The 27940-nt window shown below is 37.7% G+C and overlaps 1 protein-coding gene across 4 annotated transcripts in view; it reads right to left on the bottom strand.

Moving 5' to 3' along the window:
• Positions 1 to 22202, bottom strand: part of LOC132092598 (serine/threonine-protein kinase MRCK beta-like) — a 72702-nt gene extending 50500 nt beyond the window's left edge. Inside the window, exon 1 of one of the 4 annotated variants that reach the window (XM_059498897.1) lies at positions 21370 to 22202. In XM_059498897.1, coding sequence (XP_059354880.1) covers positions 21370 to 21544 — 175 coding nt within the window. In that variant the 5' untranslated portion in view covers positions 21545 to 22202. The remainder of the gene's footprint in view (positions 1 to 21369) is intronic. The other 3 variants (XM_059498898.1, XM_059498899.1, XM_059498900.1) reach the window with 3 other exon arrangements.
• Between the last annotated feature and the right edge of the window lie 5738 nt (positions 22203 to 27940).

Genomic DNA, 27940 nt, shown 5'->3' with positions numbered 1-27940 from the left:
TTTAAAAAAAAACGACAAGACCGTTACTCCAATCCTCCCTGGCTGTAGGTCTCGCATCTGATTTGTGATCTTCGCTTAGAATGGAGGATACATGACAGTTAAAGCCCATTTTATCGATGCGGACTGTAAAATGAATAGCGTTGTGTTAGAAACAAAGCAGCGCACACGGGAGAAAATGTCACTCAAGTCGCGGACGCTTACCACATTCCATCAGAGAAGCGGGTGTCAGTGGTAACGGACAACGCTGTCAACATGCTCTCGATGGAATGGGACTGAAGGGATCCGGTCAGTGGCCAGACGTGTGGATTACAGATGCTCCTCACTTTGCAGTTAAAAAAAATAACTTAATTTTCAAAGAATTGTATAATTATTATAGTTTTATGTATTATTGATGTTTTTTCGTTGTTGTTTTATAAATACTCTATGACAATTGTTTAATAAATGTTTAAAAAATGCAAAACATCGCGTTTTTTCACGTCTTTTTTTTTTTTTTTTTAGTCGACTGATCGTTGCGCAGTACAGGACTTTGGTCAACTAAGCATTTCTTTGGTTGACTACAGCCCTACATCTAACAATGTCTTCATGGAGGACACGCCTGACCTGACATATAAAAGCTCTAGCTTTAGGAGTTTAAAATAGACTGCATTATCCCATGTGTGTCAGAGTGGAGCATCTCCAATCAATATGACACAATTAAATATTTAACAATGATGACGGGTCACAGCAAAACTAAAGCCAAATAAAAATACTCTGCCCTATTTTATGTCAAGTTACTTTTATTTTGTTGTTAACATTTTACAACAATGGTCCATTTTTAAACTGCATAAGCTAACATGAACTAACAATAAAAAATACTTCTAAAGAATTTAGTAATCTTTCTTTAATCTCAGCATTTACTAAAAAATTACACTGTAATAAAAGTTAATAACATAACTATAATTTAGCTGAATTTTAGACAGACGGACAGACAGATGGATAGATAGAAGTGTGATTTATTTGTGTAGTTAAAATACCAGTAATCTTCTCACAGCAGTTTTCAGAATGCTGTCAAATTAATATTTAAAAAAAAAAGTGTAATAAAAGTAAACTATGTCTGTGTTTCATTCACCTGGTTTTCAACATCCACACACTCTTCATTAAGCAAGACAATTGCAAACGACAGACTTTGAGACCCTGAACGGCTCTGGAGCTCAAAGTGCTGCTCTAGATGCTGATTCTTCCTAGTAACACATCTTTTATTTTATTAATTGGCCTGGTGTGCATCTTAACAAGTGTGCCATAGATTAGCATCTAAAACAACGTTAAACCTTACTTTTAATGCAAAGTATGACTAATATATGTTGGTGTGAATTATAATAAAATAATCCTGCACCTCATTAAATGTTAGATCAAGTATTTCTGAGGAAGTGGATAACATTTACTGCCGATTTAAAGTAGTGCACCAATCTGTGAGCGCACATAAAACATGCCGGAAAACCTAAACCTGTGCTTCACTGTCCTGCTGGGCAACCAGTGGCTGCTGAAGATGAAGATCTTTATCCAGTGATTAACCAGCGCATTCACTCAGAGACCGCAGACAGGAGCCGGGGAGAAGAAAATGGAGGCTGCTATCACTACGAGGCACAAGTTTCCCAGACAGTGTGTCGTGAGATTCAGAACACAGCACTTCTGAGCTACAGATCCATTGAGCCATAGATGATCACTGCTAACTCAGCTTTCATTAAAAAAATATATATATATAGTGGTATATATAGGGTTGAATACTTAAAATGCTAGAGCAAGTCTGTGCCGTAGCTTTGAACAAGCATTTAAGGAATGATCACCAGGGGAAGCATTAAAAATCCAAACTAGACTTTAAAGGGACACAACTGCAGCCTGGAAGGGAGACCGTCTACTGGCACAACTGTGATTTTCCAAGTGGGTTCATGACTTTATTAACCCTGATCAATTGGACTGAATGAGAGACGTGTATGGTGATCTGCTTAAGCCACTTGGCCAAGGACAAGGCAGAACTTAAAAAAGACCTCTTCTGGATCATGATCTGGTAATGGCATGATAGCAACCGTAGTACCAGTGTAAACTGTCATTGGACACGTCTGAAAGTTTCCATTGCTGCATTATGACCCCTTTGAACTATGACCATGCTGGATCATTTAACTTAAATACTACAGCCGATAAATGGCTGTGGTTTTCAATATAAATAAATTAAAAAATGAAACACACACATCCAACATTTTCAGCATCATTACTCAGTCTTCCGTGTCACAAAATCCTTCAGAAATCATTCTAATATCCAGATTTAATGTTCAAGAAACATTTCTTATTATCAATGTTGAAAAATGTTTTTTTAAGGATTCTTTAAAAAAAATTCAACATTATGCATACTTTTTTTGAAAGTAGCTTGATGACACTTCCATTAAAAACGACTGTATAATTCCAAGAGTTTGTTTAAAAAACACTTCTAACTTTTAACTAAATGTGCAAACCATGAACATTAAGAACCACATGAAGACCAACATATAATCTTTGACAATTCTTGAAGGATTGACTGTGGTGTGGTCAATATCATGAAGAGTGCCTTATTGATGGGCTCAATCAGTGAGTAAGCCTGACTGCCACTAAATGGCCTATTAAACATTGATGAGGAAATCATTCAGAGGCAGCCGTGGAGGGACTGATGACTGCTGGACAGTCTGGCTGTTTGCAGGAGGTAAAAGCATCAGGGCCTCGCCCCGGGTTAATCCATTATCCTGCACCAGCTGCCATACAACCCCAGCCCCCACCAAAACAGCCATTAACTGGCAGCTTCTTGCTGAAAGACTCACCGCCGTGCAGACCGGTGCTGGACCATCACACTAGCTCACCTAGTTTTGAGGTGGGCTGGAGTGATGCTTCTCATCTGGATAATATGGAGACACGTTAGATGGCAGAAAGGTTAACATGGGTTTACAACCAACATCTACTTCAAGACTGCCTTCAGGGAAATAAAAAAAAAACTTAACTCTAGGCTTGTTTTTCAGGTTCAGATTTTCTCTGACACAAGTCAAATGAAGGTTACAGACATACCCTGTAGTAAGTTTTTTGTATCTCTCATATGCATCCATTAGTAAAGCCTAGCAAAATCTTACTCTTGTGGTAACAGGTTGATGCTTTTTTTATGCTTAGAATAATCTATTCAAAATCCACACTTAATTTTACACATAGCACCTGCAATCTCTACAAACTGCTCAGCTCAAACAAAAAAAACAACTTCCACTTATGACCCAATTCACAAATTCTCCTTCTGTGGGTTAAAATAAGATAATAGGACACCGAGAAAGCTCAATATAACCACAATTACCATCATCCTTCCTCCGAGGACCTGCCAGATGCATGTACAGTACAAAGAGTCATAAACCAAAAACAGTAACTTTAACCAGATGTATTTATGTCACTTTAGGGTGTATTAAAACATACATAAAAGACAAAGATTTATGCAGTGCAGATGTGTGAATCATAGCAATAAAACTATGCCTTTTGATCCTAAAGTTAATAGGGTCTTGCAAGCACATTTTACATTGTATTCTTTATATCTGAATATATACCTTAATCTATTTTTCTCCACAAAGAAGATACAATTATATTAAATGTAACTTTTTTATGGCAAAATACGAAGCATCACAAATGCATAATAAATTCTATTAAATAATTATGGTTTTCTTCAGTAGTCCTAATCAGTTGATTATGCAATAATTACAACAGGCCTAAAAGGTACAGACTTATCACACCTACCAAAATCAGGATAACCCAAGACAGCTCTTGATTTAATCAGTGTGAATGGAGGGCAAAAACTACCCACAAACATTACTATCCAACAGCAGAAAACCACAATAGCTGCTCCTGCAAGGATCGCTTGATTCAAAGTTGTTTATTTTAGCACTACTAAAAGTTAAAAGTTAAAACAACATTGACATCAAGATTACAACATTTATTGTCATAGCTGATCCAGCAATAGCCGCTGAAATCCTAATATGGACATTTAACCAGAATTCTGCTGGTGTTACACAATAATGAAGATGTACAAGACAAAAATAAAGCCAAGGGGGAAAAATGTGGCCTCCCACCACAATTGGACTGACGGTAACAGTCACCAACATTGGCATGAATGGGTCAGTGAGACGTCTCAGGGACGGAGCCTCTGTGTCATTCTTTACTTGCGTCTTCAGCTGTTGAGGCAGACATTTACGCAAGTCACATCCATCAAACAAGACTAGGTGTGTCGCTTGAAAGTCTTGCCTAGACAAAATGGTGCATGCATGCATGCAAATTTTCAATGGATAGATCAATCAAATATGCTCTTTAGTCTTAGCAAACCTCAACCATAAAAACTGATCCTGGTTTATGCCGAAAACAGATACAGAGAGGTGAAACCTGAGAAACCTGACTGTATTGAATTATTTTGAGGTCAAGTTTTCAGTGGGGTGGCTTTTATTCTCCTGAGGCACAAAGCAGGCTTAGAAACAAGCTGACAGGAACAGTGCATCTGCAACATGTCAAAAAGAGTAGGAATAAAAGACAACATTCATTATTGCGAAATTCGGAGAGGGAGTGCGAGAACGTGCTTTGGGGTTACGACAAAAATGGCAGATCGTCTCTCTGGGCGAGTCAAAAGAAGCTTAGAGGAGGAGGCGAAAACATTTATTGGAGTTGTTCGGGCATGACATCTAAATCTGGAAAAGAGAAGGCTGTGCCTGCTGTTCACCTTCACCCCCAATCAGATCGTGAAAACAAAAAGCTGGTTGATATTCCAGAACAGTTTGTGCCACAGTTCACAACAATGTAGATTTGCAATAAGTGCACTTGTACGTCACAACGTGATGTAGAGGCCTCGTGCCTATAGGCACGGCTTTACAGGAGAGCCGAACAGCTAATCTGGGTCATGCTCGCAGCCGTCGGCCTGAAAACAGAGGAGGGGAAGTAAGGGGGAGGGGAGATCGCCCACACATGCCTTGTGCTGAGGGAGGATATTAGCAGGAATGACTGGAATTCTCTTCAGTCCAGCAACCGCTTTGGGTCAGGTGACTTCAATCCTGAGGGACAGCGACTCTGCAACAATGTACTACCCTTTTAAATGTTCATCTTGCAAAACGTGTGATGGATTACGATGCGTTCAAATCCCTGGCACTGCGGTCTGCATATCTGTAAAGTTCAGGAGTGAACAACGTCTGTTTTGAAAGGCATTCCTGACACAAGCCCTGTCCTGACTCTGCACCTAAAGCTGCACGCCGAGTATGTCAGAGTGGTATGCAACGATTCAGGGTGGCCTGTGCTATGAAAAGAGAGATGCCTCACACAGACCATTTGTCCAGTTCACAGGCGGCAAAAGAACTAGTTTTGGGCAGAGGACATACCAGACATTTCCAATGTAATGGGAGTTGCAGCTTGCTCATTTCCTCCTGTTAAGAGTGAATCATAACCCAGGGCTGGACGAATTGGTCTGTTCAGCCTAGGTTGTGTCGTGAAATTGATTTAGATGTTTTTGTGTCACAGACGGAGTATAAAAGTGGACCATGAATCTGCTGTACCCATTACTTTGCTGTTAGAGTGTGTTTTTGTCTTTTTAAGTGAAAACCAGACAGGTGATTTTCAAAATACACATCTGATCAAAACTTCGGGGTCAGAGAGATTTTTTTGAAAAATTACTTCTATTCAGCAAGGACACATTCATTTGACCAAAGTTGACAGTAAAGCCATTCATAATGTTACAAAGTATTTCTATTTCATAAAGGCTGTTTAAATGTTGCCTCTTTTGAACTTTGTAATCAAAGAATCCAGAAAAAAAATATGCATCCCAGTTTCTACAAAAATATTAAGCAGCACAATGGTAAAGCATTGTATGAAATACACTGGTTGATAAAAAATGTATTTAAAAAAAAAAAAGGTTTAAATGTGGACTTCATATCAACACCCAGCAGGGAACATCTTTTAGCATTAGCAATAAATTTAACCATCTCAAACCATGAATAGTTTACTAGTTTGCCTAATTAGCATATAATTGCTGATCTTGCTGTGAAGAGTAGTGGTTTAATGTACAACATTATGAGGGTCTAAATTAGGCAACACTATAGAAAGTATTAACAAAAAAAAAAAAGATCAACAAAACTTTACAGTTCAGCTCCACTTGAGGATATTCTCATTAACAAGGATAATGATATTGAACATATCATAAAAGCAAAGCAAAATGCTTGGCAAGGCCTTTAAAACTGTGTGCGTGTCAGAACGGCAAACAGGAATGTCTTGAAAATGAGGCAGAGAAAAAAATCTCAGCAGGTGCAAGACTTAAAGAGTTGCAAAGCTGCAAAGAGGGCCTGTAAACAGACCACACGGCCAAAACCCAAGCTTACACAGCCCGATCTGAGCCTATCTGAGCCTATATAACCTATATTAATGTATTAGATTATAATAATAATAACAACTATTATTTTTATTAGGCTGCTTATTATAATTCGGCTATCAAACTGCCCAGTTATTTCACTTCAGCACCGCATTTCACACACACACGCACACACACACAGCGCGCGTGAGCGCAGGAGGATTAGAGCCTGTAGTCACTGAAATTGTCCGCTTTGACTTGGATAACTCATAAATCCATGAAATGAAAGAGATAGAAAACGAGGAGTTGGTGTCACACACATTTAATGGCTGCTACACTGCAACGCGCTCTTCTCAAACATGAGAGATTAACTCTTTCTTGGCGTCACAAATAAAGTAAAGACCATAGACTGTATAAAAACATGGACGTAGTGTCCGTGACGTCACCCGTAGACTCCTGAAGTGTGTTTTTGAAGCCTAAAGTGTGTAGAGCGGGCCGTCGGCATCTTGGCAGCACGTCACCGCTCGACTCTCCCAGACAATAAAAAATGGGCAAAAAGGCGGGAGCTAGTTGCTGTAGGCACACCCACCTAGCACGACGGCAGTGTCAGCAGCGGCAATCCACCTGTCACTCAAGTGGCTACGCCCTTAATTATGCAGAACTTTAAGTCTTAATATAATTTAAACGGATGAGTTATAAAAAAAATCACCCCCCTCACAGTTGTCATGAAGGGCAAAATTAGCTATTTAGACCAAAATCATTTTTTGAACCAGGCTGTAAACATGTTTTTTCCTGCTGTAAAGTTGGGCATTTTAAGGGTGTACTCACACTAGCCAGTTTGAACCGTGCCCGAGTGCGTTTGACCACCAAAGCGCAGTTCGTTTGACTAGTGTGAGTGCTCCGTACCGTGCCCGGGCGCGGCTCGATTGGCCGGCCCTGGCCCGCTTGGAAGAGGTGGGCCAGAGCACGGTTCAGTTGGACTCGGGCGCGGTTCGCATGCAGTGTGAGCGCTAACCGTGGTGGAGCACGGAACAGGACGCGTGGCGTCGCGGTTTTGCGACGCTCCAAAAGCTCAGCTGGTACCTTGCAAACCTCCTCATACGAGCAGCACGATTACGTGAAAATTTTCACGCCACTAAGGCGACACATCTGTTTAACAACAGGCTGTGAGAGGGCTGTGGACCACCGTGGACCAAACGACACAAAATTATCCACAAAGAAAACAGAGCGATGGACTCAATTGTGCTCAGAGAGCGCCGCTCTTCCTGTTTATCCCGAAACCGTCGCGCACCATAATGACGTAAGCGTGCTCCGGCACGAATGCTGAAACCCTCCTATGTGAGTGCAGGCCAGAGGGGGAGTGGGGAGGGGGACAATCATACTCGGGCCCGGTTCATGGCAACCGTGCCTTGTGTGAGTACACCCTAACATGGGAAGTCTATAGGACTGACTCCCTTTTGCAGCCAGCCTCAAGCGGCCAGTCGATGAATTGCAGTTTTAGTCACTTCCTTATTGGCCTCACGAGAGAGAGCAGGAGGTTGGTGCTCGGTAAAGACAAAATAATTAACAAGGCGGCAGAGCGAATTTATCATCCATAGTGGTTCTCACGTAGTCCTTCTCTTAAAGACTGATCACTTAACTTATAACACGCACTATGTGGTGATGACTTAGGAGTATGTGAGAACCACTATGGATAATAAATTCAATCTGCCGCCTAGTTATTATTTTCATACACTCCGCACTATAATATGATGCATGCAAAATACATAGTTTCGGCCGTTACAAAGTCTCCATCCACAAAAAGACGTACATCGTCTGCAGATAAAAGGTATTTCATTGAACTTTAACAAGTAATCTGAACGGCCTTTATATGTGTAATATTTTAACCGAGCCCTCACTAACTGAGTTTAATGCCACAGTGATGTTAGAATGCATCTCATTCTTGTTTCTGTGATGGTGCGTCAGACTCGTCATGAGGCGCGTGGTCCAGAGCGCTGTATGACTGATGCATCAGTTCAACTCAACTTACTCCAAATATATGAACTTACCTGTTTTAAATACTTTATATTTAACGTGTTCGTTTATGCCCAATAGTAGTGTTAAACTGCTGGACTCTAAATGAAATCTACTATTGATTTTCACCGTTGACTGATTTTGCAGAACATTTAGACTGATAACTTCCCTATACGGACATGCGATATGACAGTTGCGTCCGACTATGTATGAACTAGCTGTTTTAAATACAGTATTTTTATATTTAACGTTAGTTTATCAGTATGTTTGAAAGTAGAGCCCGACCGATATATCGGCCGGCCGATATTATCGGCCGATATAAGCTAATTGCATTTAAATCGGCATCGGCATTTATAACAGCCGATGAAACATGAGAAACAGAGTCTCATGCTTCACTCATGTTATGAGTGTTGCATAGTGTGCCCACCAGAGGGAGCTCTGCAGCTCCAGAGTTAACAACAGCGCCAGAAGTCCACTACAGAAGAAAGCGATTTGACGGTGAGTCTGTCGTTCGTCATGTGAAATGATTGTAGATTTAGTTCATACCCTGTATATAAAAACTGTGTGGTAGTTCTAGCTAACGGTCCTATCATTATTACTTCTAAATATTCTGTAACATCACTTACAGCCGCTAATGCATTGCTATATTAGATTAGCCACAAAGCTAATACCATGTTTATCAGTGGAAGAGCGCGAACGTTAATAGGAGGTCAAACTATAACGTTAGCGTTTAACTTATTCTTATTCTATTGCGGTGTGTTTCCCACATAATGACCGCGTAATTGGGCCTTTCACACAGTACGCGGTATGCACGGCGCTTGCCGCTGGGCTCAGCGTTGCCCTTCAGATACAACGAGATTTGCGCTGCGCTATGGCATAGGCGGAGTTTTAAAAACGTTTAGCGGGAGCTCTTTCATAGTCTGTTCCTCCTCCTTTCGGTCAGCAGCAAACATGTATCTGTCCCGTTGTAAGAAGCGAGCGATAGCGCTAGTCCTGCTGATGAGAATTAAGAGAGAAGCAAGGAAGAAAAGGCTACCCTCAGGTCCAGAGAACAATTTGGTGAATTCAGGCTGGTTACGTTACTCTAACGCTAATAGCTTCCTTTTTAGTAGGCCCCTTAAATGCTTGCTATTAACTTGTTTGAAGGTGGTTCTTCTCAAAATTGACAGCGGTGTGTTCATGACACTAACGTTAACCATTCAACTTCGAATTGATTCCGTAATCTTCCGGCAATAGTAGGCAAGACGATGTTTTGATTCAGACTGCACAAAGAGAAGAGGAGAAGATATACGGGTCTGTTGTGAATGTGTCTGTGAGAGCAAATATAGTGTAGTTACAGTAACTACAGTAGGTGCGTCAGAAATGATTAAACCAGAGGGGACATGTAAATAAATGTGAGCTGAACAAGCGCTTTTTTTTTTTTTTTACATATTGTTTCAAAGCAGCTTTACAGACATAACAGGAAAATGTTGAAATAATATTGTTAAATATAAGTAGGTAATACCTATTGCTTGACAAATAAAAAAAAAATATATATATTTCTCATTTTTGCCTATGTAGGAGATCCCAGTTTATTATTATTATAATTCTAATGATGACATGAGTAATGATACATGGTGATATTATTAATACACATGCTTATTCTTTCTCTGTCTCTCTTTCTGCCTAAAGATGGCTGAAAAAGGTGAATGCTGTAGCAGCAAAGTGTGGGACTACTTCTGCAAATACTTTAACTTTAGTATTATAATTTATTTACAGTAAACACACAGACTGTTAAAACCAGCTTCAACTGGAAGAAAGTAAAAGTGTTAAATGTTTAAAACCAGACTGTTTTTTGATCATTAAAAAATATATACTTTTGATGTGCAATTGTTTAGTCATTGAGACTGTAATCTAAGGCTTTTTTTTTAACATAGTCCATTCTGGAAAATGGTTTATACAGCCCACATACATAGAACAGGCAGATATTTTGCTATTGAATGTTGTGTAAATGCAGTTTATAGGAAATGGGTCTAATATCCAGATTATTTTTAAAATCAAAATATCGGCTTATAAATCGGCTCTTTTTGAGTTAATATCGGCATCGGCCCCCAAAAATCCATATCGGTCGGGCTCTATTTGAAAGTATATTTTTTCGATTATTGGTGATTCCATAGGCCTCTCTCGCGCACCTGCGCGGTTTAAAACACTCAATAGTTATGATTTGACAAGGACAAAGAGTCTCTCTCTAGCTCCACCCATCTACGATAATATCGTGTATCATCGATCTCACAGGCTGACGATATGACGATCTGAAAAATGACCATATCGCCCAACACTAATATACACCTGCATACACAAGGGGTGTGCACTAGGGCTGGTATAAATTTTTTTTTTTTTTAACGATTAATCTAGCGATTATTTTTTCGATGCATCGATTAATCTAACGATTAATTTTTCCAGACCGATTCGATTTCGATTATCTCCCCATTAATTGACTACTAACAATTTATACATGTTGATTTACATATCTGAATGAAAAAAACATGAATTCCTTAACATTGCAATATATGTTTATTGCTCTTATAATTACAAAATAAAAGACTGACTAAGAATGCATTACTTTGCACTTGTATAGAGATAGCATTCAATAAAACCTTGAAGCCTTGAAAACACATAGCTTACTGAAACAAGCTTACTGAACACATAGGGCCTAGCTTACTGAAAAAAAGTTCTTCTTTCAGATGAAAACAACAACAACTTGATGTTTAGCATTCAATAAAAAAAGTTCACCCAAAATACTTGTTAAGAGCAATTGAAAGAATACAGTAACCAATGTAAACTTTAGGGCTTGAAGCTAATACAGAGAATGCTTTTCCAAAAAATAAAAAATAAAAATTAACAGTGGGAGCCAGCAGCCTGTCATGTAGAAAAAAAAAAAATCACCGAATGCTCCATGTGAAACTTTGGCGTTCCGCCCTTTTTCTATCGTGTCTAATGTTTTTGGTTAATATGCACGAGGGAGAGAGAGAGAGCGCAAGACAGCGCTCATGTAGTTTGAAGACTGTGAGTGCGCGAGCCCGCGTGAAACTTGGGTGTTTCGCCCTTTTTCTATCGTGTTTAATGATTTTGATTAATATGCACGAGGGAGAGAGAGAGCAAGAAGCGCTCCTGTTGTTTGAAGACTGTGAGTGCGTGCGCACAGCCGGGGCTCTCTCTCGTACGCGTCCTGTCAGGCGCAGCACAGATCACTCACCGATCATATAAGGCTTTGACAGCCGCCAAAAAAAAAGATCAATGCAGAAAAACCCCTGGATTGGTTATATAACGTTGGACAGAATGTTGATCCGGCCATCGCGTATATTCAGCGCACATAAGATAAACGTTTTGCAAAAGTTTTTTAGAGAAATAAAAACAGGTCGACGAATCGATGCGCATATTTTGCCTCGACGTATTTTTTGCGTCGACGTCATCGATGACCTCGACGCGTTGTCCCAGCCCTAGTGTGCACCAATAGTCCAATATTCTAACTGTCATTATTATTTGAAAAATAAAAACACTATATGTTACTACTGCCATAAAAGCAGGGAATCAGTGATGAAGGATCTAAGGATCCTCAAATGCAAACTGTGTGTGTCCATTCATTTGAGTTGTTTTGAGTTGTTCAAATAATCATTCATAATCATTAGTCATTCAAAAAATTTATTTTATAATTTTACCATTTATATAATTTATTATTATTATTATGTTTTAATATTTTAGATCTTATCTTATTTTTCTTGCTTATGCATTTTCATGTTCAATCTCATGATTGTGAGTATGAATAAGAGATAAGAGAGTAAATCAGTTGATATAACATTGTTCAGTTGGTGTTTGTCTGAGCAATGAGACATACGCAACTAAGATTGTACAATAAACTCTGCTCTTTTTTTTACCATCATCTCTTCATCTACTGCTTCTGCTCTTCTCTGGTCAACTTCTTGGCTGATAGAAGACTGCTAAACACTCATTTTGTGTATTTTTGGGCACCAGACAAGACTTGCTGTTAACAGGTTTTGGTTATCGAGAGCTCTGCCAAATACTTGTTCTGTCACCAGACAAAATAGATCATTTCTGACAGGATCTGGCATCTGAGGCTGGACCCTAATTATCTTACGTGGAGTCTTAGGGCCCTATCATACACCCAGCGCAATGCAGCGCAGGGTGCAGCGCAAGTGTTTTTGCTAGTTTCATCACGAAACAGTTCTAATTTTCCCGTCCTGCGCCGCGTGGTTTAAATAGCAAATGCATTAGCGCCCATTTGTGCACTCAGGGGCGTGCTGGTCTGAAAACAAGGTGTGTTCAGGCTAGGGCTGCACGATTAATCAAATGCGATTTTCATGTGCATTTTGTTAGTTCTGTAATCAGAAGTAAATCATCATCACATGCTTTCAAATGGAGCAGCATTTACTACACAGAGCAATAGTTCAAGACAAGTTATGCAAGAAAATCACAAATGATTTCATTGCACGATTATGAAATCAAAGAAATTATTTGCGATAATAACAGCTGTTTGCATAGCTCCTCAGTGAACTACGGCTCTGTGTAGTAAATGCTGCTCCCTCTGAAAGCATGTGAAAATACCACATTTAATAAGATATTTTTACTCCAAACTCACTTTACAACGTCAGTGTTTGAAATAAATCCTTCCATGACATGATGTGGCTTCTTACACAGAATAAGGCACGCAACATATTTCATAGTATTCTAAGCAGTGAAAAAGGCATTGCATTGTAAATATACTTTGAGAGACCACACTCTGACCTTTGGATCGAGTTTTACTGCTGATCACAGAACCGTGCTTCACTGAAAGATACGCATGACTATCGCAGCTTCTGTTTAATTGTATTTTGTTAAATTATTATTTATAAATGTAAACTACTAGGCTTGTACTTTACACGCATTCTCATATAGACAGAAAAGATCATCCTCTTCACATGAGCAAAAACGTCCTTGGCATAACAGCAGAGTGGATCAGTATATTAAGGTCTATTTAAACGGACCAGTGTAACCTTTTATGTGTTTGGTTGATTGTATTTTATTTTGATAATGAACAGTCTGTGATGTAAGTTTGAATTGCTAGAATATGTGGATATGTGTGCATGCGAGGGGCCAGCACGATAGAACTGAGCTGAGACATTTAAAAAACTTTTTGGAGTAAGATATAATCCACAAAAGTGTTTAATTTTATTTGTGCACACTCACAATGAAAAACAGAAGATTTGTGCTCTTGTAAAATAAAGCAAACAACGGAATGCACGCTGTCATCCTTCCCTTTCTGTGAACTTGTTTATGGAGCATCGCAACACTTCGGTTTTAAATCTTTTATCTTAATTGTTTAAGTCAGACGTATTTCGCATATATTTTTTTTCAATAATTATTAAAACAAATTTTTATTTTAGGCCTATTACTTACATAGGCTATGCATTTTCCTTAAAGGGGGAGCTTTCAGGGATGATGATTTTACTGCGCAGAGGTAGGAATGCTGCAAAGTTTATTTAACAGAAATCAATTTTCAAAAACTACAACGAACGACTCGTTTGGACTACAACACAAATGTCGACGAATGGGACGAGACCTGGTTGAGCTGCACAAGAGAAGGAAACCAGTGTTATCACTGTCAGAGACACACTAGCTTTCCCAAGGCAGACGGACTTAGAGTGGTTACAATCATCCAGGTTTAAATCATGATCAAATTGATTCAATTTTGACTAAATATTTACACTGAAGCTCACATGCACCTAAGGGGCATGACATTTCCCGATTAGGCCCAGAGTGCTGCCAATCACAAGACACACTGGCCCAGCTAACCAATCACAGCACATTTCGTATTTCAGAAGGCAGGCCTTTTTCCGAATTCTTTTGTTCTCTATTAATATATACATATTTTTGTTGTTGTTTGTTTACACGTTTTTAACAACAACAAAAAAAAAAACCTTAAGATATACTGTAACATTGTTGTAGAACATTGTTATGTATTATGCCTAATCGTAAGCATGCTCAGAAATGGCAATAAAACGTAATTATTAAAAAAATAATCTATAATAATTTCTCTTTGAAGGCCATTTAAATAAACAAATATTGTTTTTTTTGTTTTTTTGAGCCCAAATATTTAAATACAATAATTGTGAAAAATGGCCATCCCTTCATACTGCTCTATCTGTCACCAATGACTTTGGCAAGCCGGCTCATAGCATTGTGTTTAGGGATGCACGGTCATGATTTTTCATGACCGCTTCCGATACTGATTTTTTACAAGCAAACTGGCCGATTCCGATAGCGATTTCCGATTTTTTTTTTTTATCTTTAAGCAACAAACAAGAAAGAAGGAAAGTGTGCATATACAAGATGTTTATTTGGTATTTAATAGGCCAAACTGGCTTTTGGCTATTGAAAACAATAACCGTAACCATCTGAAATTAACGGCAGTAACTGCACAGTAAGTAGCCTACATTCAATACAAACTCAGATGGTACAGACATCAGCATTTAGCTTTTGTTTTTAAATTGGTTTTAAACTACATAGAACTGGCCTTAAATGAAAAGATTAACTGTAACCATGTGAAATTAAAAGGCAACAACTGCATAGTTTTACAATCCAAACAACACAATTAACACACATTCAATAAGAGGTTTCTTAATCAGCATTCAGTATTTGTTTTAGTTTTTAAATTGGGTTTTAAAAAAAAAGGTCTTTAGCAGTGAGACTAAATAAAAGTATGAAAAACATTATTCCAAAATGTTAAAATCAAATAATGTTGGTGCGAATAAAACAAAGATGCAGAGTGTTTCATTCACCCAATAAAAAAAAAAAAAAATTAGGGTAATGATTCACATCTATATTTTTTACGCTCGCGCAGCTTCAGTGCGCGCAGAAAAGGGCCTCTTATTTGTGCGCCAGTACAACAACGGCTGTCCGCTTCCTGCTATCTGTGCCTCATACATGAAGCTCTGTAATTCCAGTGCTGAACGGCTGCCTGTGTCCTGTGCACAGATTTCGAAATACTTACACACAAATTACATGATAGCGAACGATTACAATGTAGTCTGTGCACGCGGGCGCACTTACCGAAAAAAGACCAAAAACGATTTATGGCCGGTCAACCGGTGCATCCCTAATTGTGTTGCATTTGAGAGCTCACATGCACAGGATTTGAGTAAAGGACCAAGGCAGTGAAGGCACTGCAATGATTAATAAGTGTTCTACTCATACTTTTGCAAGACAGCACTATTATAAACATAGTTATTAGAAGCATGCACTACATTCATGAACTATCCAAGATTGACTTCTTTTCAAACTCTTACACATAACAAAATGGATTTGTGTGCACTAATTCAGATTCACATTAGCATTGCTTGTGCAACACTGAGGAGAAATTTCTTCAGTCAGAGCTTGTCCTCTCTTGGAAAAGTGCCCTAGTGAGTCAAGATGGACTGTGAACTAACAAATCCGGTCAATAGCAGAATGTTAGGAGCAGTCAATATGTCTGTCTGTGATAATGAGGTGCAGATCCCACAGGGATCTCAGACACAAAATTGTTTGTAAATGGCAAAAATGTTATTTATTCTGAAAAAAAAAATACACCTAAATCAAAATACTGTGTTTTATGCCTCTGAAACAGTTTAAACACTGGCTAAATGCATTCACATGCAGCCTTTTCTATACATTTAATACCATTTTTTTAAAGGTCATGTATTAACAGCAACCATTTTCAAAATGACGATCAATCAGCTCACTTAAAGGGATAGTCCGCCCCAAAATGACCGTTTTGTTATTAATCACTTACCCCCATGTCATTCCAAACCCAACGCAATTACTCAACAAATGTAGCAGGAGTCAAAAAAAAAAGTGATTATCTAAATGTCATCAAATTGGACAGACACTGAAACTAAGCTTCTCACTATATCAGTGGATGAAGAACTCAGTCAATGGACTACAGTTAGAGCTTCTCTTATTATCTTACTAGATTACCACCAAAACTGTCAATCGTTCACTTCCAGCAACTTACATCACAGAGATGGAACACAATTTTGGAGTTGATGTATCAACCGTAGAGATGCACCGATCGACTGGCCAGGGATTGGAACCGGCTGATTTTCCTCATGATTGGCCCATATCGGTGAACGACTGATCAGTCTCCCTTTTTTCCGATTTCGAGCCGATCCATTTTGTTACCAGGGGCACAGGCAATGACACATCAGTCGTGCATTCTCGCTCTCATCTCTCTTCTTTCTCACACACATCTCATTAGCTCCGGTTAAGTAGTGCTTGTCTCTTTTTTCTATTGCATTTATTTGTGCTGTTGTTAGCAATTTCTTTTTATTTGTTCTTATTTTATTACTGACTTTTTACCTTTTTTATTATGAAAATAAAACTTTGCATTGCATAAATAGATTTTTGTTCGTATATGCGGCCAATTATAGCTCTTAGAAAAGAAAAAAACATCGGAATCGGTTTAGAAAATTGCAATCGGTGCATCTCTAGTCAACAGTAGCAATACAAAACTGACAAAAATAACAAGACAGAAAACATGTGCGAATAGCAGATATGGTATTTACCAGAAAAGGTACATTGACAATTTTACTGCAATTCCACAGTTAAAAGTGGCTATAATAAGATTTTCACTCAAGGAGCACTTTATAAAATGGAAAGCACTCTGCCATTACTGCACTTTACAATGATGTTATTGCTTTGCTTGTGTTTAACTGGCGCCAGCATAACATCCTCCATGAAAATCATTAACTTCCACAATCAAGGGCGTCATAAGAAAGTGTGGCCTACCAGTGTTGTAGTAACACAGAACAAGACAGAAGAACAGAGGAGTTTATGACTCCTGGAAATTGGGTCATATGGCTCACTCACAGTGATGGGATGTGAGGTGGCACCTGCTAGTGACGGGTTGCACAAGGACACTGGCGGTCTTTAGAGGAGCACACACACTGGGGTGTAATCTTATTACTGACGTCAACCCAACACCCAGGACAGAGAATCCAATCACTGTGAAGACCAACCTCTATCAAAAGGACCAGGAAGAGCCCAAAATCGAACATCCAACCTACTGCAACAGGGCTGTGCAAATAATCCAATTTGCCCTATACTGCAGTCCTGTATAAATTTTAACTCTTAAAGTCCCTCCTTCTGACAAGTGCAGTCTGCTCTGATTGGCCAACTGACTCAGTGCATTGTGATTGGCCGAACACCGCGAACATTCGTTGGAAATGCAACGCCCCTTTCCATAATCGTGAGCTTCGTCTTTCAAAATAAATGTAAAGACAGTTAATAATGTCCTTAGTTTTACATCAGTTCAAGCCTGAAAGGGGAACAGAGTCACGTGACAGACACAGTGATGAAGGTTTATGTGTTTGCAGTACACAAGCCACAGATGTTTAAGACAGCTGACTCCACTGTGATGTGACCCTGTCTCTCTCTGTAACACACACACGACGCGCAAAACTCAGCATTTGAACATTCATTAGCAAATACTTAAACTAATAACAAAACAAACATACAGTAACTGATTCAGAAGCACCAGAGTGTTGTAGCAAAGTCAGAATTACCTCCTCTCCTAGGTACATGAAACAGTCGTCCATAAAATGCATTGCTGTTCTGTTGCAAGTAATCTTAAAGCTTCCTAAATACATCTACTTTCGGAAAAAAACAAACAAAGAGCTTTTGCTTTCTTCTAGACATGACTGCTTCAACACTAACTGTGGTACTGAAACCACAGCTTCTTTCTTTGTGTGAACATTACGCAAATATTTCCACATAGTGACATAGACATGTGGTGCATGTTTGAATTAGCCATTTTAGTCTTAAATTTGACGAAGAATATCTCTTTGGATTTGAGACTTTAGTCTTTGCAACTTTACAGATCTTCTTCATGCACTGAGAGCTTGTAACACTCCAAAGAGAAAGGAAACATTTAAATCGCATCAAATGACCACTTAAAGGGAAAGATTAACATTGCCCTTGAAAACAACTGGTTTTCCAGACATTTATCAGCAATATCTGATTAATCATATAAAGCTTACTGTGTCATATTAGATGTACTTCTAAGGTCTCTATATTATGCATGTGAGCAAAGCTTCCTAAAAAACCTGTTGTACAGAATCTACTACATGCCTTCAATCATCTGATTGACAGTTTATAATTTAAAAACATCCGCCCCTAGGGTGGAGTTCATGTGACTTTCTGCTGTGAAATCTTTAATCATTGTATTTATAAAGTAATGCAAGAGCTTAATTTGGTGTTAATATTAGGTGAATATTTACTGGACTGAAGTCATTCAGGTTTGCTTGATTATCCATACATTTATTTATATATGTTTTAAGTAAAGTCATTTTAAAATTGTATGTATCAAATATAATAATTCAAGCATTGGAGGAACATTTGTTTATCTTTCAATCACCAGTGTATTGCATTTTATTATATGTTCTGCCCCCACAATTAAAACAACAGACTTTTGATTATAAAATGTAGCATTGAAATATTATCTTATAATCTAATATAAAACATATATTTCAGGGATATAGAGTAGCAACTGACAATGACATGAATTTTATGTAACTAGTCTATTACACGGTTGTAAAACTCATTGGTATACATTAAAAAGCAATCAGAAAGTCATCTCATTGTTTTTTTTTTGTGCCTATACAAAAAATACATAATGCCTGCATCAAATTGCATATTTTGATCATTATGGGTCTGAAATTGAATAAAACTGATTGTTTTTTTTCACCCCAAGGATGAGCTTTATGCCCTCACCATATTAGAGCCCGACCGATATATCGGCCGGCCGATATTATCGGCCGATATAAGCTAATTGCATTTAAATCGGCATCGGCATTTATAACGGCCGATGAAACATGAGAAACAGAGTCTCATGCTTCACTCATGTTATGAGTGTTGCATAGTGTGCCCACCAGAGGGAGCTCTGCAGCTCCAGAGTTAACAACAGCGCCAGAAGTCCACTACAGAAGAAAGCGATTAGCCAAGGAGATGAAGGAGATGTAACTTACTGTTTTGACGGTGAGTCTGTCGTTCGATTGATTGTAGATTTAGTTCATACCCTGTATATAAAAACTGTGTGGTAGTTCTAGCTAACGGTCCTATCATTATCACTTCTAAATATTCTGTAACATCACTTACAGCCGCTAACGCATTGCTATATTAGATTAGCCACAAAGCTAATACCATGTTTATCAGTGGAAGAGCGCGAACGTTAATAGGAGGTCAAACTATAACGTTAGCGTTTAACTTATTCTTATTCTATTGCGGTGTGTTTCCCACATAATGACCGCGTAATTGGGCCTTTCACACAGTACGCGGTATGCACGGCGCTTGCCGCTGGGCTCAGCGTTGCCCTTCAGATACAACGCGATTTACGCTACGCTATGGCGTAGGCGGAGTTTTAAAAACGTTTAGCGGGAGCTCTTTCATAGTCTGTTCCTCCTCCTTTCGGTCAGCAGCAAACATGTATCTGTCCCGTTGTAAGAAGCGAGCGATAGCGCTAGTCCTGCTGATGAGAATTAAGAGAGAAGCAAGGAAGAAGAGGCTCCCCTCAGGTCCAGAGAACAATTTGGTGAATTCAGGCTGGTTACGTTACTCTAACGCTAATAGCTTCCTTTTTAGCAGGCCCCTTAAATGCTTGCTATTAACTTGTTTGAAGGTGGTTCTTCTCAAAATTGACAGCGGTGTGTTCATGACACTAACGTTAACCATTCAACTTCGAATTGATTCCGTAATCTTCCGGTAATAGTAGGCAAGACGATGTTCTGTGAGAGCAAATATAGTGTAGTTACAGTAACTACAGTAGGTGCATCAGAAATGATTAAACCAGAGGGGACATGTAAATAAATGTGAGCTGAACTAGCGCTTTTTTTTTTTTACATATTGTTTCAAAGCAGCTTTACAGACATAACAGGAAAATGTTGAAATAATATTGTTAAATATAAGTAGGTAATACCTATTGCTTGACAAATAAAAAAAAAATATATATATTTCTCATTTTTGCCTATGTAGGAGATCCCAGTTTATTATTATTATAATTCTAATGATGACATGAGTAATAATACATGGTGATATTATTAATACACATGCTTATTCTTTCTCTGTCTCTCTTTCTGCCTAAAGCTGGCTGAAAAATGTGAATGCTGTAGCAGCAAAGTGTGGGACTACTTCTGCAAATACTTTAACTTTAGTATTAGAATTTATTTACAGTAAACACACAGACTGTTAAAACCAGCTTCACCTGGAAGAAAGTAAAAGTGTTAAATGTTTAAAACCAGACTGTTTTTTGATCATTAAAAAATACATACTTTTGATGTGCAATTGTTTAGTCATTGAGACTGTAATCTAAGGCTTTTTTTTTATCATAATCCATTCTGGAAAATGATTTATACAGCCCACATACATAGAACAGGCAGATATTTTGCTATTGAATGTTGTGTAAGTGCAGTTTATAGGAAATGGGTCTAATATCCAGATTATTTTTAAAATCAAAATATCGGCTTATAAATCGGCTCTTTTCGAGTTAATATCGGCATCGGCCCCCAAAAATCCATATCGGTCGGGCTCTACACCATATATATATATATATATATATATATATATATATATATATATACACACCCACACACACACTCACACACACACATCTCTAAAACGACCCCTCAAAAAGTTATAAAGCCATGAACAGATGAAACTTCAATGGTAGCATGCATCCATTTCCCTTATACCATCCATAAACATGTATATATCCTTGCTGAAACATATTAAAGCTGGAACAACTAGATGACAAGTATTGTCAAAACAACAAGGCCAGGAATCCCATGAGCAAATGTCACGGCAGCAACTTTGACAATAGCCTGCAGTCAGCTGGGTGATTAAGGCAAATGTAATAACAGATAAACAGGTCTTAAAGGGACACGCACTGATTTCTAAACCCAAATGCAGTCAGTAACTTACACCCAAACACATCAACTTACCCCATTCCAAAAAGTCCGTCACATGCTTTTCCCGTTTTAAGGGCGAGTTGCTGCACTCGTTGTATAAACATAGGAGGATATCCAGCAGTGTCTCCACACTCAGTGACCTGTCGTTTTTCTGATGGCCATCCAGCAGCAACTGCTCCAACTTCTTCAGGCGCACCTTCGCAGACATCTTCTACCAGTTTAGCGGCCTGGCTACCACTCCCAGAGCCAGAGAGGATAAAACAACTATTGTCGAGATTAATAACCCGAGGATAAGCTTTATAAATATATACAAATCGTATTTATCTGGCTGATATGTGTGGAGCACTGAAGTCCCAGACTCCAAAAGCTAGCCAGCCATCCAGCTAGCCAGCTAGCAAAATGTGCCCAACATTGTGCTTAAATAAACGCAGCCCTAATGCGCCTAACCCGGTTGTTGTCCGCTGCTTTCCAGCTTTCCACCCCCTCCTCACTCCCGAGGCCTTGTCGACTCCATTTGCCTTAATCCGGACAAATCTGTACTTTCCACTTTGTGGGATGTGTCGGTTTTTTTTCTCCCGTCGAATCTCAGGATGACCGGACGCTCATTCCGCTCAACTGGAAATCTTCAATTATAAACTCCCTAACGAAGCAATACACGCACCTTTAACCTATATAAACACGCCCACAAAAAAACGGGTGTGGGTGCTTTTTCTAAGTAGGCGAATCCTTGCGTGTAAGCCTGCGCTAGCCGGTGTGCTTCTCTGCGGAGCCGAATATGGCTGCATTCGTATTCATCCTTGTCTAGCAGCGCTCCCGAATGAAGAATCCAGACCCGGGATAGCAGAGCCCCGCCTACCTGCACCGGAAACGCTGGGGATGCATGACGCCATTGTTTGATTGACAGCGGGAGGCATAGGACTGACCTCATCAGAAGCTCACATGAACAAAAAGAGTTTTCAAATGATAAATAAAAGTAAATGTATGCATTTAGCAGACGCTTTTATCCAAAGCGACTTACAGTGCATTCAGGCTAACAGTTTTTACCTAACATATATATATATATATAATTCCACAAATATAATTGGTTTTGTATTGCTATTGCAGTTCTAACTTTTTCTGTTTTTGTTCTCAAATTATATTATTTATATTATTAATATGAATAATGTTTAATCTAAATATGATTCATATTATATTATGTTTTAATATGCAGTTATATATTGAAATATTTAAGATTTATGATATTTAAACTATGATATTTAATCTTTAATATTTAAACGTTATCATTCCACATATTTGCAATATGTGCTTATCTTTGCATATACTAAAGAGAATGCAAATAACTCATGTCTCATCTGGATTTATAAATATATTCATTAGGTTTTGCTAGTGCCTTTCCTGTCTAATCTTCTGACAAACAAGCTCAAGTAGCCTGTTTTTTTCACCCACAGTAAAGGTTTCCAATGTACAGGTTACAATCTTTGTGAAAAAATTGCCTTTTTTCTGTGCCATATGTGATACTTTGCTATATGTTTTATATTTTAATTGTAATTTAATAGCAATAATCTGAACTGTGAAAATACATTTTAAATATCTACACTCACACTTTGTTTGTGAACCATTTATTCTCATATTTTATCTTACAAATAGAATCACTTAAACATCAGTTTTATGCTGTCATCTTATGGAAATGCATGTTAAAATTCATCATTCCAAAAACAAAGCACTATAAAATGCAAATGATACAATAAGTTCCAAGGCATCCATACTGTATAAGACTCACACAGATTCCTGGAATCTCTCATAACAATTACAGTTATTTAACACAGATTGTAATTGTCTGGGCATTCACTAAATCACATGTCGTTGACCTTTTCACTGCCACTGAAATCTGCTTTTATGATCCATAATTAATATTATACTATTATATTTGTGAATTTATTGGTTTATGCAAATAATACACATTCATGTATCCATTTGCACTCAGCTGCTGCAGACTCACCAGCAAACTGAGCAAAGCCATCACATGTGAATGCTTTGAGAACATCGACCTCTGCTGGTGAGAATGAGTAGCCAGTCTTTGCACCTCCTATTGAGCTTTTTTCTGAGATTAATTGCAGACAGCTCTGGGAGACAGAATTGTGTTAGTAGCTGTTCAATATTTTATACGCAGAGACCTTCAAGTCTCTGTGGGAGCTTGTAAGTGTCTTTTTTACTGCCTCAACCGTAATTTCTGCCTTTTACCTACATTTTGGTGCTCTGGGCTGTTTTTGGGGACACATGAGCTAGGAGAAAAGGATACCCTGTAGAGTTTAATTGAACACTTTGTGTTTTTCCCTTTTCTGGTCTGTCGCTCTCCCAATCCATTCTGACTGATGGAAAGTGGAGGGTGACGGACTCATTCACGGCTTCTTTAATGTCACGCCTTGCGTTCCTCTCCTCCAATCACCCTCAAGCCTTACAGCTTCTGTTGCCAAGTGATACGGATTCACAGAGCAAAGCCCTTCTAATATATAAAAGCATCAGACAGCCGGAGTTGTTGCAGTTGTTTTTTGTGTCACACTGGAAATCTGGATCTGTATGTCTGAGAGTTGTGTTAAAAAAAACCTGTTCATGTTTAGAATACCACATTAAACTCTGTCATATTGCATTTGACATATTCTTATATGTCATATAAAATGTATGTTTTTATTTATTTTTTTTATCTTTGTTACATGCATTGTGCAGCAGAGGGAGCACCAGTCCTTTGCATCTGCTGCTGCACAAGCGTGAGAGTATCTGGGCATCATTAATGCAAATAAATCTAGAAACTGGCCTTTAAAAACCTGATGTTTGCCATCATCTTTTCCCTTAAACAATGTCTTGCAAACACTACATTTGTGAGCATGAGTATGGATTCGCTCTAAAATCATGTTTCAAAAAAGCATTAATCCCTGTAAAAAAAAAAAAAAAAAAAAACCTTCTATACCATGAATATGTGTATAACCCTGATCTTGTCACAGCATTCTATCAGTAAAACTACTGGACGTCCAATTGCACTTGCAGTTTAATAGGAGTTATGATTACGTATGTAAAGTATGATTACGTTACAGATGTCTTTTAGAGTCCTTGTTTTAGAAAAACAATAGTCATTAATTACATTTTCCACATTTTTGAAATATTTTTTCAGACATATTTCTTAAGTGCAGTTTTACAAAGTAATACAAAATTAAATGGTAGAATATAAAGGTGTTATTTTATTAATACATTTTATTCATATTGTTTAATATTATATAATAATACATTTACACTTATCAGACACTTTTATCCAAAGCGACTTACATTGCAATCAGGCTATACATTTATTTTTGTTTGTTTGTTTATCAGTATGTGTGTTTCCTGGGAAATGAACCCATGACCTTTTGCACTGCTAACACTGAGCCACAGGAATATTATGTAATATTTGAATATTCAGTTACATAATATGTCCACAACCTTTTTGTATCTCTCCACATATTTGGTTAAAAACAGTCTTTCTGGGATAGTTTCTAGATAGTTGGTGTTGTCTAAACTTATGACAAATTAGTTCAGGTATGTTCATCCACAATTGCTTTTTAAACAGTACTGAAGGAATTTACACGTGAGCTGTAAGCTGAAGCTTTGTTGACTTCATTATCCAGTTCAGCTCATTCTTTTCAGTTTTAGTTTTATAAAGAAATTCATATGACACAAAGGTATCAAACACTCAAAAAAATTGAGTAAATTCAGTGCTTTTAAATGTTTGACTGGTATAATAGTGCTATATGAAGATGATATAGAGTGAACAATTATTCAGATTTGTAACTTGTAGAAAAGCCACTATCACACACTATCAATAATATTTTTTATTCATACTTTAATCAAACTTAACATTGCGGTCTGATGTTAGAGATTCCTTTTCAGCTGGAGGACATCAGGATATTGAAAGAAATTTCAGTTAATTACTTATTTTCCCCAGAGAAGCTTTCAATCTGAGACTTCCACAAAAGCCCAGGGAGAGTAGGCAGATGCATGAAGTGCTAATTGGTTGAATGAATAGAGAATGTCAGAAAACAGGCCTGAAGTGAATTTGTACGAGATGACAAAATTACTGAAAGGTCAGTCTATAACACTCCTCCACACAAGCAGAGTTCAGAGCTCTTCATTCAAAGAGACACAGCAGTTTTATAAAGTGAAGAGGAAAGAAGAGGAGGGGAGGAGCTCTACATTTCAATTACTCTGCTAGCCGGCAAAGTCTGCAAGTCTGTGTCTCGGTCCTGAGCCGGTACCTCTTGAACTCTCTGTGGAAACTGCATCTCAGTTTGTGTTTGATGTGAGACCAAAGAAACTGGTCTGGTCTTTTTTAATGAGAAATAAATGTCAGCACATACAGTGGCAGAGCCAAGGCTAATTCAGGGGGTCCTAGACCACGATAGAAAATCAGCGTATAACTCCAACCTGCATGGCATAAAAAAGAATGAATAAATCCTATGAAAGCTGATTACTTCACATTACCCTACACAGCTATACATTCCTACTTCAAATGTTAGTCTATTGGGACTAAAAGTTATAACAAAGTAATATCTATGCATTTTTATTAATTCTAATAAAAAAAAGAGTAATTATATGAATAAAAATATTAATTAATGTAATTTTTTGTGTGCAAAATTCTCCTCTCTGGTGTAAATTTTTCTCGCTAGTATATGGACACTGGATGGATTTTCTCAGATTATGTGACAGTGTTTTCAACACGCTGTATTTTCGCTGTTGAAACACTCATGGAGAAATTGCATGAGACACTAATTATTCAGTAAGTTGTAGTGTCATATATAATAAGATCATTATAAGGTCAACTGACTTAACACACTGACTAAAAAAAGATAATAATATTAACAGTCACTTAAAACTCATTGCAAAAATCAGAAAAGAGAAATCAATTCTGAAAAAGGCATAATTTTGTGTTCAGTTGAAAATTTGTTGATATATTGGATATATAACTAACTAGCTATATATATATATATATATATATATATATATATATATATATATATATACATTAATTTCTTATATTTGGTACAGGAATAAACAAACATTGCACTGAACTGACACTGACTCTTTGTGTTTAAAAATTAACATGCACTGAGGTATATGTGTCAAAATGGATACCTTTCCCTGTCAAGTTACAGAGCCACTGGAAAAATCTGCCTGTCTAGAGACTGAGGTCTGGGTTTTGCTGGATCCCAGGCTGTGAGGTGATCTCTATATGAATGGCAGCATCTCCTTTCACTCATTACTCGCTGTAACATCATCATCAGAATCAGGGCTGAGCCAATAGGAAGGTGAGATGCTGTAACCTCTGACATTTGACTTCTCGCTCTGTTTTCCATCACGCTGTGCGTTCCATCACGCTGTGTAATTTGACACAGAAATGTCAGGATAAGATACCAGTCTAATAGTTATGTGAGTGTGTGAACTCCACAGGTCATGACTTTTTACATCACAAAACACAATCACTAGCAAACTACTTTAAATACGCCAGACCATACAAATCTCACAGTCAGTTCCCACAACTGACAGTTATATCTTTAGCTACAGTATATTTATTATTTAAAAATGTATAAATTATATTATGGTCTGATTAGCTTGAATTAATAACTAACAACCATTATGGTAACAATTGTACATTTTATATTTATTATACATAAACTGTTTATACAATTATACATAGACTTTTTATGTTCAGCTCATTAAAAAAGTCATGTAAATGACTAAGATATGACAAGACAATGTGTTTAAAATGTCCTTTATGATAAGACGGCATGGGTACAGATTAGATATGGGGTGCTTTAATGGCATAGCAGCTGTGATTAAAGTCAATTAACTTCACATCCTTCTTTTAAGTCCTTGTTCACAATATGTCATTCTCCATTAGGTGTAAGTGCAGTTTCTAAGGTTTCACATGACAAAGAATGAAAGGGAACAATAATGAATAACCAGTCAACCATATTAATATAATCTTTATTGATTTCCATGCAGAAAGGGAAAAATTGGTGAGAAATTATACTTAAATGAAAGCATAGATGCTTTGTAAAAAAAAAAAAAAGTACCTCACCAGAAATTTACTTTAGTGAAAAAGGTTTCCAGATTTTATTAATATCATTTTGACAGTATTCAAGAGACAGCAGAGATTTTTCAATAATGCAAATTTGAAATACTAAAGTATATTCTACAAATGATCTACTTTTACTTGATCTAGAGACCTTGAAAATAATTTAGATTAGCACATTTATAGTATATTTTTAGATTTGAGTAGCTAGTTCACACCCCTGATAACAAGATTTACAATACTTTATTAACAATTGACATTCATTTTAATTAAAATGCATTGTTAAAAAAAAATAATACATGCATTTCAGAGATAATATGTGAAAAGGTAGCCATTACATGATTTGTAGAGGACATAATTTCATAATTTCTTTTTAACTGGGGTAAATGCATATTCAGTATCTGACTTATGGCAAATGCACAATAGTAAGCTAAACTATTTGCATCTTAAAACCATCGTGAGAGCCAGAGGTGTCTCTCACACTCTCACACAGTCGTGCTCTTG

The sequence above is a fragment of the Carassius carassius genome, chromosome 18 (genome assembly GCF_963082965.1).
Source record: "Carassius carassius chromosome 18, fCarCar2.1, whole genome shotgun sequence".
NCBI lineage: Eukaryota > Metazoa > Chordata > Actinopteri > Cypriniformes > Cyprinidae > Carassius > Carassius carassius.
The sequence above is the reverse complement of the archived record's forward strand: the minus strand, read 5'-3'. Positions and strand labels throughout refer to the sequence as shown.